This window comes from Drosophila albomicans, chromosome 3, assembly GCF_009650485.2.
Source record: "Drosophila albomicans strain 15112-1751.03 chromosome 3, ASM965048v2, whole genome shotgun sequence".
Classification (NCBI taxonomy): domain Eukaryota; kingdom Metazoa; phylum Arthropoda; class Insecta; order Diptera; family Drosophilidae; genus Drosophila; species Drosophila albomicans.
The window spans coordinates 6,796,514-6,814,576 of record NC_047629.2 but is presented as its reverse complement, the minus strand read 5'-3'; the positions used below and the strand labels follow the sequence as shown (position 1 = coordinate 6,814,576).

Below are 18,063 nucleotides of genomic sequence, written 5' to 3'. Positions count from 1 at the left end.
CACTGCATTTAAAATATTTCCAATTTTTGTAAAAACTTTTTTTTTTTTGGTTGTGTTGATAATCAAATGCGAAATTCTATGCATGGCTTAGTTACTTGGGTATATGTGTAGACTGAGCTCCTGACTCTAAAAAGGTCTTTCACTTTTTAGCCTTGTCTTTCGCTCTTTCGATAAATATACATATATATTTTAGCTTGTGACCGTTGAAAAACTCTCTAGAGAGTACGACTTATATCCGATTACAACACCACAACTTTTGTACATATATGTGTTTTGGGTGGTTGAATGCAACGCGACGGGACGGACAAATATTTTTTCGTTTCCTAGACCTTTTGTCTAATGGGGCTAATATAAGTCGAAGTAAAACGAGTTTAAAATTTCATAAATTTCAATTTTAATAATAACTGAATGACAGAAAAAGTTAAAGATTTATGGTATAAGTTGGAGATAACCAAAAAATACTATTCACTCAATTCAAAAATTCTATTTGTAATATAAAAACTTAAATATTTCGATTTACTACATAAAAGTACTATAGATCAGAAAGAAATTCGAGTTTTTCTTAAGCAAACTTTTAACGCTATTAATTAACGAATTAGAAAATATTTATGAGACTTTTCTACACATCTATAGCCTGTTAACGATGTGAGCCTCTCTACGCGCTTCTCACGTCAAGTTTCGTGACACAGCGAAACGAAAACTATAATTACTCAAGAGGCAAACCACAAGGCAGCAGACAGTGACGCAGGCTCAAACGAAGAAATTAATATTTTAATTACAACACATTTAACATGCGATTATGCGCTTCAATGAACATCTTGTGGCCCAAAAACCAAAGAGAGGGTGGCTCAGATATACACACAGGCGCACGCACATACAACGTTCACATGTTTACCACCCCACGGCACAGTGGGCGTTAAAAGTGTCATAACTTATTACAGGACTACGACCAAAAGCGACACATCCGCCTGTTAAGCGTAAGCAACCCTAGACGCAGCAGCAACAGCAACAATTTTCAGGAGTAACAGAAACGTCGACAAACGCAGAGTCAAACGAAGAGCAAGCAGCAGTACAACAGTACAGCTGTAACAGAGCTTAATGAAGAGTAAGTCATAAACGGGACGAACTAAGCCCAACACGTACTGCACTTTAATTACAGACGAACCGAGACGAACTCGGAGCCGAAGAGCGACTCAGTGGTCACTCGGCTGCAAACAACAACATACATTTCAACACTTACATTTACATAGCATGTACAGAGAAACGCTTTCATTAGCTTAACAGTGCAATCTAAGCTGGTCAAGCAGACAACGCTCAAAATACAGAGACAGCGAATGTAATTGACAGCTGTTAACTTAACAGACAACATCTAAGCTACTGTTGTTGGTGCGTCTGCTGCTGCTGTTCTGCTTCTGTTGTATTTGGGTATATGTAATTGTAGTTGGGGGCTGTGGCTTGGGCTCCGCTGCCAGCAGCTGTCGTCGTCATTGTCAACGATGTACGACGGCGTCGAGTGTTAATCAAAGCGTAGTTAATTGCTTTGCCGAAAGAGCCGAAAGAAAGACAGTGATTGGGCTTGAAGTTTGTTTGGGTAAGAGTAAGGGAGAGCGAAAGAGTAACAAACTGTTGACGACAGAGCCACACATGTGTGTGTCTGATAAATGTGTGTGTGTGACTTTTGATTAAGTTAACCCTTTGGTGTGCTATTGCTGACGCTGTAGATGTTGTTGTTCTTCATGCATTTCTAATTTAGCAAGTGTTAAGTGCCCGTCTGGGCACAACAGGAAGAGTGGGAAGAGCGTATTTGCCCAAATGGCAACGCCAGTCGTCTACAAAAACAATAAATACTAATTAAAATGTATTTAAATACAAATTCAGACACGAACATGCCCAAAACCTCACACACACACGCTTACTCGCACATGTACATCAATTTTTATGCGCTGTGAAGCGTATGTTTTTGTAGCAACACAAGCCAATCCCCATCTCCACATTCGCACACACACACACATATAGTCGCCCTGCAGTGCCGGCAAAGCAGCAACAACAATGCGAATGAGTCTGGCGCCAGCAGCGAATCGTTCGTTCCGTCTGTTTGTCTGTGTGCGTGTGTTCATGTTGTTTACTTGTTTTTGCACCAGCACACTAGCGCCACCTAACGGAAATGTTTCATAAAAACTTAATTGTCCATGTAACACTTTTTTTATAGCCTTTCTCTACGAAAGTCTTGTTAGCCTTTAAGTGGCATGTCGGGGCATAGTTATTATTAAAGACCCCTGACTATTTCTAGAAAGGATTTCAAAGATATAGGCCAGAGAGCGTGATAATTGGCATCTCTTTCACTGTCTTTAAAAGGACATAATTCTACAAATTAATGGGTCTCTAATTTCTTCACTAGTTTGTAAAGTGAACTCGTTTATTTCTATTCAATTTAAAAATAAATGTGAAAATAAATAAAAACTTAAAAATAATACATTCATAGCGGGTTTTGTGGCAAACTAAAGATTCGTTAGCTTTTCGAAAGATTTTCTAATTTACATTAAACATTACTTTAAGCTAGAAGAATCTAGACTTGAAATATTAAAGCAGTGAAATGAAATAAATTTTAGAGACCGTTAGTTCATTGTCGTTAAATTAGTTAGTAATATGATAGCTATTTCATTTTAAATACGATGTGGATGTTATCATTATCTAAAAAGTTCAATTATTCAATCTATTTTATGTTGACTGCTTCATAAAATATTCCACCATTGTTTATGTTGATTACGAATAGCCTTCGTTAAACCCGAACGAACTAACCACGTGCAATAAAAGCAGTTTGCGGCAGCATTGTAATCAGAAAAAATGAACTTCCAGAATGCAATTCGTGTCACTTCCCCCTGCTGAAGATAACGTCAAAAGAGAAAGAGAAAGAGAAAGAGAAAAGGAAAAACCGGGGAAAGAAAAAAACTTGAGCGACATCATCCATTCGCATCAGTCGCCGTATCCGTCTACCACAGACGATTCACATAACAAAAAGATTCGGAATGAAAAGAAAAATAGATTGAATTGCGTGCAAAATGCGTTTGCTGTGCCTCGCTTGGGTCAAAGCAGGGAGAAAGGTAAGGTGAGGGTCGGGCAACATGCACCAATAAAGTGCTACAGCCCTTGAATGAGGTTTTTCAGCTACAAACGCACACCCAGATAACGCAGATAAAGCATCTACGAAGCGGCTATACACTGCCAAATTAAAGGGACATGATATTCTGTAGTCAATCCAAAGAAATGAGATATAAAATTCTTAGGGAAGTAATAGTTATATGTACTTCATTTCACCGAAAAATAAAAAAGTTTAAAATTACATATTTTTGTGAGATTCATTTGAAGATAGCTCCTTGTTTGTTCATAACGCTATCTTTAAACGAATTCCTAAATCGAATATCGGGAATACTTTCATTGTTTTGGATAATATATACCAAAAATTATAACAATAATTAACAACATTAATAATACTCAATATCTTCTTTGAGAATTTTAGAAATTTTTCTACAAATAACAATCTTGAAAATAACAATCTTGAATAGAATTAAAGTACAGAATTCTTGACTCGATATGTTTAGAAATTACTAAAGAGATAATGTCATGAGGTTTTCCAAAATCATGTTACCCTCTAGCGGAGAGGGTGCAACAATAACAACAACAACAACAACAAAATGTGGCAACAACACGCGGCCTAGACAAAGTGTCGCCGTCTGTCCGCCAGCCTAAATGTTGTACGTGTAAAGCATTTAAAGTAATGAAGCGCCTCTGGGCTGAAGTTAGTAGCATAGCCATCACCCTGTCACTCCCTGAAGGGAAAGGGAATGAGGATGGGGCAGGGGAAGAGGGAGGAGGAAGGAGAAACATGTGGCAAATACTCGCACTCTCAATTTTATTATTAGTAACATTTGCGCGTTGACTTGATTCGTTTTTCGGCTGAACAATCATTCAATGCACTCAGCCAATACATCAATATGTCCTCCACTGAGAATACGTTCAATGATGCGTCCAGTCGAAATGTGGAAACTGTCAGAAAGGTGTCCAACAGGACATATATATATATATGCATATATGTGTATGTATGTGTATGTGTCTGTGTGTGTATGTGGAATGAAACGAGCTCAACTTTCTGCTGGTGGCAAGCCAGGACAACGAGTGTATATGGTAATTTATGTGCGGCATTTAAATGGATCAGCTATGGTCATAGAGCCCCCCCCCCCACTCTTAGTCTTACCCCTTACCACGTGATGCGACACGCCCCCGCTGGGCATCCGCAAATTGTTAAAGCAAACATTTGGTAGCACAACAGGATGGAACAGGACATAACAGGCAGGACTTGGATTTGCCTGAGATCCGTTTCATTTTATGGCGAAGGCGCGCTGTTTGTCTTTGATAAATGTTTGGCTTTGCCTACTCCTTGTTGTTTCTTCTTCTTCTTCTTCTGCATCTACTGCTACTTCTTCTTCTATTCCGTCTTCTTAGTCCTGCATATCCTTGTAGACATTTTACGTGCTTGGCTCCTTTCGCTGCGATTATGAGCAAAGTTTTCGGTTATTTATCAATTTAATGACTTTGCACTCGGCCAACGTCAGTTGCTGTTTTACTGTTGTTGTAATTTAAAGCTTTTAGATTGGATTTATATTGCGAAATTAAGTTGAAAATCTTTTGCTACTGAAATAAAAGAATAATTAATTTCCTTTATAGCTGGACTTTGACTTGAGAGTCCTGAGAGTGCCTCAGGACAACAGTCAAATATATATGCTAAACATCTTCAAGCTATATTTACATTTTGAGTCTCAAACAAAAAATATCGAATGTAAAAAAAAGTTTCACAATTGGATTTTAAATATATGCAATCCAAGAATAGAATCAATAATTTTTAATGAGACAATTGAAATTGAATTAAGTAAACTTGAATATTTTCAATGATTTACATAAGCATTCACTTCTCAAAAGTTCCTCGTTATTTGTAAGCTACAGGATCGAATTTCCTAGTTCCCAGAGTTGAAGAAATGAACACTTGGAATCTGGCTAACTCAAAAATTCAAGTATTATATTTTAGATAATACGTCCGACTGTCGTCCTGTATTTTCTTATGCTCTCTTCTCTTTTTTAATTCACACTTGATATGGCTTCATTTATGAAATTCTCGAAGTACAAATATTGCATCAAATTAAAGTAAAGAAGAATTACTTTCAATTTAATAAATAATGTCTTGAATTGTCTTAAATTTTTATTAGACTACTGTACTATGAATTAAATTTGAATTTAGCAACAATCCATTGTAAATAAGGGTTGTCCTTAGAGTCTCACTTCTTTATGAGGTGTTTATCTATTTATTGCCATCCCTTTGAAGTTAGCACTCTGTAATACCTTACTTTATTCTCTTTCGCACCACATTCCATTCCATTGCTCATCCACTTGCTGTCAACTCCTTATTGATGACAACTCCGAAATCAATCCCTAATGCCCCTTGCCAGTCAAATCCTAAGCACCTGTTGGCACCCCTCCCCCCTACCCATCACACAAAATGTCAATCTTCACTCCCTGGAAAGTTGGAGAAGCCCTTTTTCGATGGTCTCATTGCCCATGCAAAGTCCAAACCCCACGGCACCTTGACGAGTGACTCGCCAAATCCATACCAAAAATTCCAATTCTCCCTTATATCTCACTCTCTCTCTCTCTCTCTCTCTCTCTCTCTCTCTCTCTCTCTCTCTCTCTCTCTCTCTCTCTCTCTCTCTTACTCTCAGTGTCTCTCTTTCTGTCGCTTTCGCTCGCAACGCTTGATTGCATTTTTTTCGGGTTTTGTTATTGTTGCTCGGTACAAAAAAAAAACGTGAACGACAACAAACGTTGCCACACAAATGTCAGCATCATAAACCAATTTTTACAAAATTTTCCAATTTGTTTAGTTGAATTTAAGCAGCCATTGAAGCCGAGCAAAGCAAGCAAAAAATCCCAGTCAAGTAAATACTGTGCCGTCTGTCAGAGAAGGGCGCAACCCCTCGGCCTAGGGGTTGACTGTGGACGGGGGTGCAGTCACAGCTCACATGCCACGCCAAGCAGAACCTGTCAACTTTCTGAATGGGTGTGAGTGTGAGTATGAGTATGAGTGTTGTGCTTGTGTGAGTGTGAGTGTGTTGATTGTAGAGTTGGGTGCAATTGAAGTTGCTTCCCGTGACACGAAAATGCTAGAATCAGAGAGTCAGGTAATAAATGAGAAAGCTACAGTCAACAGCACGAATGGGAGATACCCGATACCAATTTTCGAGTATTTCGAAAAGAATATTTGGTATAACGTTATACCACCACATTTAAAATATACTATAGAATCAAAATATACTATATTAAAGAATAATACATACTCTACTCAGTCTTGCCATTTTAGATAATTTAGTGCTAGATCTAGCTATTTTGAAACTGGAAAACCTATAAGATTTTGGGAAATGCTATTATCTAGAAATCTAGGACTTTTTTTTAAAGCTTCGGCTACTTTTGGCACTTTTTCAAAAGTTCCGATAGCTCTTTTACCGATAGGATGTATTTTGAGGTTTACTCATAAAATTTGCATTATAGTTCGATTCTGTTTATAGTTTATGTGCGAACTTAGTTCGTTCACTCATTAGCTAAATACAAATTGTGAAATTGTGAAACTGTGAATCAGTGCTGCCAGTTTAGCAATTTAGTTACTTTAGTTAATTTGCAACTTTCAAACTTAAAAATGCTATTAGCTACAAATTTAGCAATTTTTAGCAATTTTTTTTTCTGAAATTCAGCAATTTTTTCTCCAGAGATTCTGGCAACGCTGACTCTACTATGATTGTTCATTTGTTCAAAGAATCAGAAAGACAAATAACAACAATATACAATTAAAAAGAATCTGAATAATAGTAACAAATTTATAACTTCTAACGTTCAACAAGCATCTCTAAGTCTTATTCTACACATTCAATTTCTAGTTCGTGTCACGACAGAGCTCCCACCACTAGGGAGCACACACCCTCGGCTAGACTAAAAGGCGCACCATCACTATGCCCATCATCATAATCATGAGCAATGAGCAGGCGGAGAAGCGGAGACTTTGTGATGACGCGTGCTGCCATTTTTTTATTTATTTTTTTTGACATGTTCGATGCCTCCCACCTCCCATCTACCATCTCCCACCCCTCCTAGTTCTCCCCCTCACTGTTGTGATAAATTGTTCAATAAACTTGTTTCGCAACTGATTTGGCTGTGCCAATTTCCGAAGTGGCCAAAGTTTGTCCCCATCCACAATCGTTGTGTACTGAAAGTTCATGCCAATAGTCCAAGCCAATTTGGCAGGCAGAAGTTTGAGACTCTGAGTCTCAGGTTAAGTCTCGAAAGCCTTGAAATAATTTCTTTGCTATTTAAGTTTGTAACCAGTTGGCAGGATCTGACTTCAAGTAGCCACGTGATGCAGCAACAAAGTCCATTATGGCCGTCATCGTTGTATGAATAACACACAATGCACTTTGAGTCTACCATTTCCCTGCGTTTTTCCCATCCCAATTGGCTTTTCAATGCACGCTACTTAATTTCAAATTAGGGTGGCATTTTTCATGGCTTGCGCCCGTCTGCAGAAAGTTCAGAGTATGGGCTACGCTATGTTTGCGATTTTCATTAATAGCATTTGGCACAATTGCAGCCCTTGGTCCAAACAGAAGTCCAAATCCCAAAACTCAACCCTTTGATGCACAAACTGCAATTATGCGTCCTGACTTTCCTACCCCCTTCAGTGCGTCTGTATACCGGAGTTATCAAAAATCAAAAGAGGCAAGGCAACAACACTGGAGCTCTCGGCCTTTGTTTCAGGTACTCGAACGATCTGCCCACTTCAAGTCAATCTTCAGTATTTGCAATCAATTTAATTTCAATGACACAAAATTTGCATCGTTCGGGGGGCTTTTTCTATGCAGTTTGCTTTCTCAGCTCAACTCGATTCGACTTTGTAGTCAACTCGAATTCGTATAGGCTGTAGATTTTGTGTAAATATGCAAATCGAAAATGCAAATTAGTTGAATTTTGATTTGGATTTCGCATCCGATTTTCTTTTCAATGAAATGGAAACGAATGAATCAATGAGTGTGAATGGAGAGAAGGTAAAGCCAGCTTAAACAAAAGGATTCACGACTTTGACTGCATTCGCAGTCAACTGGAAGCCAATCGATAGAGCAGGGGCATGGAGTTGAATGAAGAACGGCCTGTGGCATTAGAATGCGTCATGTGTGAGATTGGATGTATTCATGAAATAAGTTATCTGTCACTCGCACTTGCTTCAGGACGGGTGAAAGTGAGAAATGAATAAATACCGAGAGCAGGTGAACTAGAAACTTGGGGAACCCCTCGCAGATTATCTATTTTGATGATGAATTCTTCTCGCATTTCACTTGAAGTGAATGTCAAGTTCCTTATCCTTCATTAGAGATTAAAATATTTATTATAAATATGTTTTAGAACTTGCTTTTTGTAATTTGAGTTCTATTTAGAAACCTTTTTTTCCTTTATCTGCTATTACCTTAAAAGTCTTTCCGTATCTTATCCTTTCTTTCTCCGCTTGACCTATGCAATACAATAAGGACCATTTAAGCGATCAGAAATGTAACAACATTAGTAATATCTTAGGTGTTAGTTTCTTCTAAATATTACTTTAGATGTTTTTTATTATAGAGCTGTTTATGACGTATGTATGTAACATATGTTCTCCCAGATCGCCAAGTTCACTAGCAATTCCTAAGCTACTGCATTTCATATAAAGGGCCACTTGAGATACCTTCGACTCAATGTTCATCCTACTCATCCCATTGTTAGCCACTCGAAATACCTTTCACGCACACACACTTGGCCAAGGGCATAGAGACTACGGCGATTATATACGATGATTCTATAGACTTTGCCATTTCATGTCAGGCGCGCCCTCTTTTATTATTTTTATTTTTTGTTCTGTGCCTCTCAGAAGTTGTTTACGCTGGAAAAAGATTAAAATTTCAGAAAACAAAATGCATTCCTCGAATAACGCAAATATTTTCGAAATTAAATAAAAACATTGTGAAGAGCGAAAGAGTCTCAGTCGAGTTTTTCGAGTGAAACGCTTAGGCAACCCTTGTTGAACTGAACAGAGCAACCCTATATTATGTTATATGTTATATGTGTGCCAAATGACGCGCACAGCATTTGGCTCACTATTATTATCATAATGCTCAGCTTTCATTATGATGATTATTATGGCACGCGTAGCCTATGAGAGCAAAACAACTGCAATAATTGTATGGATATGTCAGAGACCAGGGTTGTCAGCCAATGAACATCAATGTGACAGCTACTTAAACATTTTTTCGTTAAAGGGCAATATTTTTTTTTCTATAGAAATGCAAAAAGGGGATTTCTGAAATACAATTATAATTTTCATATGAATTGAGCAAAACTATTTAATTTTAGCAACGGGAATATGGGAAAGGAACATTAATAGGATTGTGCGGGGTTACTATTAAAGCACTATTACATTTCCATTATAAAATGTTTCGGAAATGATTTGTTTTTGCATTTCATTTTTCCTCTAAGCGATTTGTATGTAAATTGCATCTTTGCAATATTTTAGGAACATAAACTAAAAGTGCAAAATCGGGTATTTACCTTTCATAAAAGTTCAATATTCATTCATTTTGTTGCTGCTGTAGTAATATATTTATTGAAGAACTAATCCTCAGTTAACTTGTAGACGTCATCTTAGTCTTTTTGCAGTTGCACCAAAAGATCGACTGCGGAAGACATAACCGGAGAGTTAATTTGGAACTTGAATGAGTCGACAGTCTTGTCGCACTTATTTACACTGTGATTGCGCAAAAAGTGAGCCAAACCCAGTTTCGTCTGCAGGAGAGCAAGTCTCATGCCAAGGCAGCTCCGAGGACCGATGCCAAAGGGCATATAGGCATCCATGTTGATGTTGTTGCGATTTTCAGGCGTAAAGCGCTCTGGATCATATTTGTCAGGATTTGGCCAGTACTGCAAAGTTCATAGCAATTTTAATTAGTAATTTTTGCAAAAGGAAGACAAATTAGTTACCTTCTCATCACGATGAATCGCCAAGGTGGGAACATAGAAAGGTGTGCCACTGGGTACCTCCACATCATAGTAAGGTTTGAGTGTAAACTTCTCTCCCGACTCAGGTTGGGCGCATTCTCGCTCAACGAACCCAGCAACCGGATATTTCCTTAGGGTCTCATTAAGAACCTGGCCAAGATAAGGCATTTCCTGAAGCCGTTCATAACTAATGTGATCCTGATCTCCAAAATAATCCTTAATCTCGGCACGAACGCGTTCCTGGCAATCGGGATTTAGTGCTAGTTCATAAAGAGTTAAGGTCATGGTGGATGAACTAGTTTCATAGCCCGCTAATTGGAAAATGGCAGCATGAGCCACGAGATGGTCCAAATCGGGAGTCCAATTCTTTGACTTTACTGATTTAGCATCATCTTCTTGTTTCATAGCAACCAGGATGTCAATCAAATCATTGCGATGAACTCCAGATTTCTCACGCTCATTTATAGCATATGTTATGGTGCGAATGAAGAAATCTCGGGTGCCCTTCGAGAATATCTTGACACGGGCAAGGGAAGCCAAAGCGGGCAGCATGAAAATTATGAAACTATCAATCACGCGCATTAAGCTGAAGTTAAAGAAGTCTGTGCTAAACTTGTAGAACTCGCTATTCCTGTCTTTCAACGTGTTGGCCTTGATTCCAAAGGCTATAGTTGCTATATTATCAATAGTGAATCGAGCACAAATATCCTTAATGCGAACCGCAGAATCAGAAGACACTTTCTCCACAGTTTGCTCCAGTTCCTTGGCTACCTGGGATTAAGAGTAAATTAATTGATGTTTGGCAGATATCCTTAGGACTACTTACTTCCAACATCAGAGGATACATTTGCTTCATCTTGCCACTAGTAAATATCGGAGTGAGTTTACTTCTTGCATTCTTCCATTCGGGATTGCGCGAGAAGAAGAGAGTGTTGGCACCCAATGCGTCATGAATCGGATCAGTTCTCATAGATCGATTTGTAAAGAAATTGAACTTTTTGATCATCACGGTTTTAGCGAGCTCCACATCACGAATAACTACTCCCGGACCTTTCACCAAATTAACACCAATCAATGGTTCGTTCTCAAATCCAGGTGTATTATAAAACAGGCTCAGCTGCTCGAATAATGGGACTTTGCCACTAAGAAAAGTGCGGAAATTTCCGAGTATGGGCTCGGACTTAATGGACTTCACTCCATTGCGTTCCCAAAAACTGTGAAGTCGCTTTTGCCAAAAATATAGGGCAATAAATACACTTGTTAAAATTAGAAAGAGCTCCGTAAACATATTGTTTGTTTGCACTGAGAAACACGACTAACTGCATCGAGAAGACTGAGGAATTCTTATATACAATCTTTTAGCTTTTGCTGATTCGCAATGACACAGCAAAAAAATGAAAATGTACTACGTTTCAGAAAATGTACATTTATTGAAAATAAACTGATATTTTTCATTATATTTTGGGGTTAACAAGTATTAATACACATTGAATAATAAATAAGTTTACATTTTTACAAAACTATGAAGAAATAAATGAAAAATTAATAAAAAAAAAAGGGCATACAAAGTGTTGTACCGTTAAATCACATGGTGCCGGGTAAACAAATTTGTCGATTCTTTATGACAAAGCAAATTTGTATTGAATTTGTAGTACGATTACTACGACTTTTCTTATCAAAGTGCCAAGTCAGTATTACTTTCATTGAGTACCTCGTGGCCTATCTCAATTTGTTCAGGATTATACCCAGCAAACATTTTGTATTACAAGAATCTTCTAACTGATTAAAATGATCATTTTGAGCTCATTTTCTAATAAGATATTACTCATCTGTCGGCAGAAAATTATACTCAATTTTGATTCTTATTTCGATTCAATATTGAGAGTAATTTTATAAAAATATATTGTAAGCTAGATTTTTAACAAATAAAGCTTATATATTATTTATTTAAAATTCAAATGCAAATATTGAGTGCTTCTTGCAAGCTACTACATAGCATGAAAAATTACCTTCTAGACTGACATATTTGCAATCTTGAAAAAAGAATTAAACTAATCTTATATTGAAAATAATGTGAATCTTGAAATTTTGTAGAATCTTTTTTATTTTATCCTCCGAGATCAATTTCGACATGATTCCATAACTACAGAATTCGTTTCATTTTTAATTTTAGCATTTTTTATCCTTTGTAATAATGTCCATGCAAGAAAACTTAGAATTCCAATTTTTAAAGAGTTCAGCGTACTTTAACAGAATGTATGGAATGAAACACGAATTGCGGCAACAGCGCATTCAAACGCTATCGTTGGGGGAAACATTTGAGAAGTGAAACATGAAATGAAATGTGTCCAATGCAAAGCAGTAAATTAAGTGCCCGCTGGGAATACGCGCATTCATCGTAGTAGAAGTGCGTGTGCATGAGTGTGTGTGCACATCTATGTATGTGTGTGAGAGTGAGTGTGCTATGTTGTGTTTGACTGCGAACAAAAAAAACCATGCTCACTGCTGGATGTTCTTGGCTCTTTCACGTTTTAATGGGCTCGCTTGGCGGCTGCTGCCGCCGTCGTCGTTGCTTCCCCTCTGTGCCTCACCACTGCGCCTGGCTGGCTCAACGATCAGGCCGATGGCTCAGAGGCTTACCCTTTCATTATGGGCTCAGCTCTTTGTGGGTCTTGGCATTGTTATTGGTCGACTACGATGACGACGACGACGACGACGTCGACAAAGGCGACGCTGATGGGAAGTAAATTTCAAGTTCTTGCGATACAAATTCATTTCAGAGCAGCTTATTTTTTTGTTCACTCTGCCTGATGCCGCAGCAACACTTTCCATACCGTTGTTGTTGTTGTTGCATTGTTATGTTAATTTTGATTATACGCATTGTTATTGTTCTTGCTTGTGGTTGTTGTTGCTCTCAGTTGGCACGAGACTCGCTTTTCATATCTGCTGCTCACTAATTTGTGCGCGTGCCGCGCGGGGTGTGTCGCCCCCTCTCCGCTCTCTTCTCTCTCTCTGTCTCTGTCTTGCTCTCGGTCGATTTGCTTACCCCACATCGCACTCTAACAAATCACATTTAAATAGTGCTGAATATGTTTTGCGTTCGCCTCCCTCAAGTTGTGCCCAAAATGTTGTTTTGTTTTGTCTGCGCCATCCGTCTGTCTGCCTGTTGACCAACCATTCCGTCTCTCCTGCGGGCATCGTCATTATCATGTACTTCGTCATGTCCACGTGCCGGGCATCAGTTTCAAGTTCGTCTTCGCCCCCGCCACCCGGATATGGGGGGGGGGGGGGGGGGAGAAGACACTACATCCGAAAAGGGGTTTTCTACACAAAAGTTCTCAGGGCAACTACGAAATTAAAAGTGTTGTGCTTAAGTGTTTTGTTGTGTTATTGCCAGTTCCCAGTTGTTGTTGTCGTTTTCGTTCATGTTGTTGCTGTTCCACCCGCAAACTTTAACTAATGTGTAAGACAAAAAGGTGACCGTAGCAAACCCATTGTGCCAGCCCCTTGTGGGTGTTGACTGACATTGCCAGAGTCAATCAGTTGCCTTAACCTCTAATAACCCGGCCAAGGTAGAACACTTATCCAGCAACTCATCTACAGTTACGTGTAATTTGTGGCTGCACTTTGAGGTAATGTTCGCCATAAGCACTATAACTATAATGTTTAGGGAAAAGGATAACTAACTGTTATATGCGGGCTAGAGATTAAATACCCTTACATATGGTTTCCATAGTTTCTTATCATATTTCGTAACATATGTTAGCGGTAACTAGTAATACGAAATTAAAAAAAACACTTCCGATTATTAAAATCGTCAGAATATAAAAAACCTACACTGGTACAACTTAGTACATAAGAAACAAGTAAGAAAGCTACAGTGGAATGTGCTCGACTGTGAGATACCCGCTACTCATTTTGAATAAAAGCAAAATATTGCGGAATTCTTCTCAAAATATTCCTAAAAATACTATAAAATACTATAATAATAATACTATAATATACTAAATGGTATATTTGGTATATCGATATAGTATCGCATTCAAAATATACCATATATGGCACAATATACCAGATTGTCAGCCAAAGCAACTAAGACCCTAGTAAGTAGATGTTTTTTCCCATTGAAAAGTACTTCTTTAATAACTTCGACAATTTTTATCTGATCGCAACCAAATTTTCAGGAATCACAACTACTATAGTTATTATTGTATATACCAAAACTCGACTCTAGCTTTAAAATTCATTCGGACAGACGGACATGGCTAGATCGTCTCCGCTGTTGATGCTGATCAATAATATATAGTATATATTTTATAGCTATTAATATATTTTAAAGCTATAATACCCTTCTTCCCTATGGGTAGCGGATATAAAAACCTACTTCAATCAAAAGAACATCTTGAATCAAGCGAACACATCTCAAAAGTAAGCCCGGGACATTAAATTATAGATTGTTCACTCTTCAATTCAAATTGTATATATACGAATATGATAAAAATAACAAATGCATTTTTGTGTTATTAATTCATCAATATGAAAATGACGTAGCTTAATCAAGGACTTAAGTTTTATTTGATTTTAATAAACATTATTTCGTTACTTTTTGTTAATATTAATTACAAAAAGAAATAAATACTGATTTAATACTTTTTTAATGTTTAAATTGAGTTTTATCTTTAAAGAGAACCCTACTCTGATTAAACCTTAACTGGAAGCTAGTCCAAACCTCGCCTGTACAGTCTTGTGTGGCGGCTTAGAACTTTTGTAATCTTTCATCTTTTTGAGAGTTAATCAAATTCGTTTCTATGCAATTATTGACGGCACCCCGCATTTTATGCTAACCCTAATATAACCCTCAGTTTTGCAACATGCAGACCAAATCACCTGCGAATCTCCCTTAGTATTGCAAATTAATGCATATGTATTATGACCATCAAAGGTGTTAATGGACACGACACGCCACACACACACAATTTCGGGGCAGCGCTTTCATGGGGCAACGAGTCAAGTTGAGGTCAGGGTTCAAGGGGAGCAGACCAGCAGCACGTTGGGTGTGCTATGTGGCATGTTGCAATAACAAAAGCGTTGCAGCCACAAATTGCATTAGAAATGCAAACAAGTGGGCAGCCCCGCACATGGCGGCGCCTATGCCACAAAGTAACGAGTACCGCGAGACGAGTACTGAGTACTGAGAGTACCGAATACCGCGGGCTGCTTCTGTTTCGTTTATTTGGCAACGGAAATGTTCGAGGACACACAGCCAACTAATTGAATATACAAAACGCCTAACCGAAAAGCAGACGAAATAGACTCTACCTCTCTCTCTCTCTCTCTCTCTCTCTCTCTCTCTCTCTCTCTCTCTCTCTCTCTCACTCACTCTGCCACACATATTGCTGCGAAAGGATGGATGGATTGTGAACGAGAGTGTGGATGTGGACCACGTGTTAACCCTTCAAAAGTTGTTATTGTTGTAAACTGATTGACCACTACGGCAGGCAAATGTGGGCGATGCCACACCCCAACTCCCTTCCTCCTCCCCAAGACACCCGCTGAGCACACAGTGTTCAATAACGGCAGCTATGGCTTAAGCATCATTGAGTCTACCTTGTGAGGGGTTACAACACTCTTGCATCTACTTCGGGGAAGGGGGACTTGCAAGTTCATGCTTAGGGTGGTTTCTTTCTACCATGTCGCAATTTCGCGCAGTGTATTGACATCGTGGGAGTTTAACAGTTGTTGCCGCCGACTCTTTTCCCCCTCTGCCCAACTACTCCCAGAATATGTGCTGTATATTCTACTTCCGTTTCATGCTATGCTCTGCAAAAAACTGCAAGTCCAATGATGTATATTAAAAATTTGGTAAATTTTACCAAAGAATTATTCATTTTCATGTGGTCCTTAAAACTTAAACACAGTCACTAAAAGTTAGGAGGGAAAGAATGGGGAAGAGTAAAGTTAGTGAATTTGCGACTCGGAAATATTAAATAATTTTAAGGTAATCAATTTCTAATTTAAATAAATTAGTTTAATACAGGCTAACAGCTTTAAGGAAGCTAATCCGCTGCATTTCAGCCCAGCGAAAACGGACAGATTTAATAAAACTACAAATTTATTTATATTTTATATTTTTTTTTTTTTTTTTTTTTAATAATCTTTGTTGTTACTATATTGATTATTTTATTTTAAATATAATCTGTACAAATTATATTACTTCCAATTCCTGGAGTTCCTCCCTTTTTTCCTTTGACATTTTCGAGGGTATTTTTTACGTCGTGTCTTGGCCAGCTTAACCCTTTGACTTGTGCACTGTGTTTTAACAAGTTTTTTGGACCTTAATCTCATCCACATATTTATTTGTGTAGTAGTCTCTTCGTCCTTCTCTCTTTCTCTCTCTCTGTCTCTCTCTCTCTCTCTCTCTCTCTAAACGACTGTCGCTGTCTCTCTTTCTCGATATGTCCACCAGCCTGAGGTAACTGCAATGTTGACTTTTTGGCTTTGGTTTTGGCTTTGCCTTTAGCCTTTTGATATGCGTGCATTTCCTTTATTTTTGTTTGTATCCGTATCAACCCTCCTCCTCGACCCTCCTACCGACTCACCCCATTGCCCCTTTTGCCATGTTGTGGGCCTATCGCTTTTAATTGGAATTGTTTTACTCACATTTTGTGCCCACATTTCGTCGTCTCTTTTGTTAATGTCATCGTTGTTGCTGCTGCTCCCGCCAGTTATCTGTTGTTGTTATCTGCATTCTTTTTTCGGCTGCAATTTTCAGTGCGGTTCGGTTAATCGCCTGGACTTGCGTGGGATTACACCACGGTGGGTCGCGAAGGGGCAACAATGACCCTGGATTTGGAAGGGGGTTCGAGTCTGGGGTATTGTTCTTGTTTTGATTGCGACGCACAGATGTCTGGCCAGGTAACGGCTAGAAAGTTGCAATCGGAACATGGAATGGAACAACAATTTCTGCAAACCCGCGCTTTGCCTTTACAAAAAATGAAATAATCTATTCTCTTTCCTTTCAGGTATGGAAATTCAAAACAAACATTTGTACTCTGACCACAAACAAAGTCAAATAGGAAGAGAGAATTATGAGAGTGAGATGCGCATAATGCTGCTAACTCACTCTTGCATCCAAAAAACTATTGGTAAAGTAAAGAACAATAATATCCGACTTATTTTTGGAAGCCCTCCCTCCCCTCAAAGAGTCTTCCGTATATAGCGAGGGGGGCTTGAGATTTAGGAAGCTATTCTCTCTGGACTTTCATTGAATTTTTGGCATATGCTGTGCCCCATCAATGAAATGTTTATTGGTTCTATTGTTTGTGTTTTCAATTTGTTCCACTGCTCAACTGGTTTTAGAGGCATTTTCCAACCCACACTCTCAAACACACACACACGCACACTCCTCACAACTCATGGGCGTCAACCATTGCAAGTCACGCACTTCCGGACAGCGACACGCCCCCTAATTGCAGCTACCGATAGCGCCGAGAAAGAGAAATGAGAAATGAGAACGACGGCAGCGCCAAATTAGCAATTGTCATTGTGAGTTCTACGACTATTCGCAGAACATTCGCACAGCTGTGAGGAATTTACCAGTTTCCAGTTTCCCAACAGCTGAGCTCTCAAATCAACTAAACTGTCCAAACCAGACAGGGGCAACATCCCAACCACTGCCAGGGGTGCAAAACTCGTAACAATTAGCACTCAAGATTGATGACTGAGGGAAAGGGAGAGTTCTGCAGTGAACAAAAAGGAATGAGGTGTAAGGTAACGAGGGTAAGAGCTACGGAGTAGCGACGTGTGGTATGATTTTTGTGTGTGCATTTCACAACGAAAGAGTGTTATTAACATCCGTTGCATGCCACAAGTTAAGGCGTGGCAAGGACCAAAAATGCTCTCGATTCGGATATGATGGATTGATGTGATGCATTTTAGAACATCCTA

General features: G+C 38.7%; 2 protein-coding genes across 2 annotated transcripts in view; one reads left to right on the top strand and one right to left on the bottom strand.

Moving 5' to 3' along the window:
* LOC117567426 (uncharacterized) overlaps window positions 1–17,187 on the top strand; it is a 172,213-nt gene extending 155,026 nt beyond the window's left edge. Inside the window, exon 2 of the mRNA XM_052004147.1 lies at window positions 17,139–17,187. Within this exon, the coding sequence (XP_051860107.1) occupies window positions 17,139–17,172 (34 nt within the window). The 3' untranslated portion in view covers window positions 17,173–17,187. The remainder of the gene's footprint in view (window positions 1–17,138) is intronic.
* Window positions 9,651–11,424, bottom strand: LOC117567423 (probable cytochrome P450 6w1). Its single transcript, XM_034247418.2, has 3 exons — window positions 10,943–11,424; window positions 10,099–10,887; window positions 9,651–10,038 (listed from the first exon to the last, which is right to left on the bottom strand). The coding sequence occupies exons 1-3, from the start codon at window positions 11,402–11,404 to the stop codon at window positions 9,763–9,765; spliced, it is 1,527 nt and encodes a 508-aa protein (XP_034103309.1). The 5' UTR covers window positions 11,405–11,424; the 3' UTR covers window positions 9,651–9,762.
* Window positions 17,188–18,063: the final 876 nt, after the last annotated feature.

Excerpts from the sequence above, each read along its gene's own strand:
- LOC117567423 (XM_034247418.2), bottom strand. The coding sequence starts at position 11,404 with ATGTTTACGGAGCTCTTTCTAATTTTAACAAGTGTATTTATTGCCCTA. Across the intron at positions 10,888-10,942 it reads TGTATCCTCTGATGTTGGAA|GTAGCCAAGGAACTGGAGCA; the intron begins GTAAGTAGTCCT and ends TCTTAATCCCAG. Across the intron at positions 10,039-10,098 it reads CGATTCATCGTGATGAGAAG|TACTGGCCAAATCCTGACAA; the intron begins GTAACTAATTTG and ends TGAACTTTGCAG.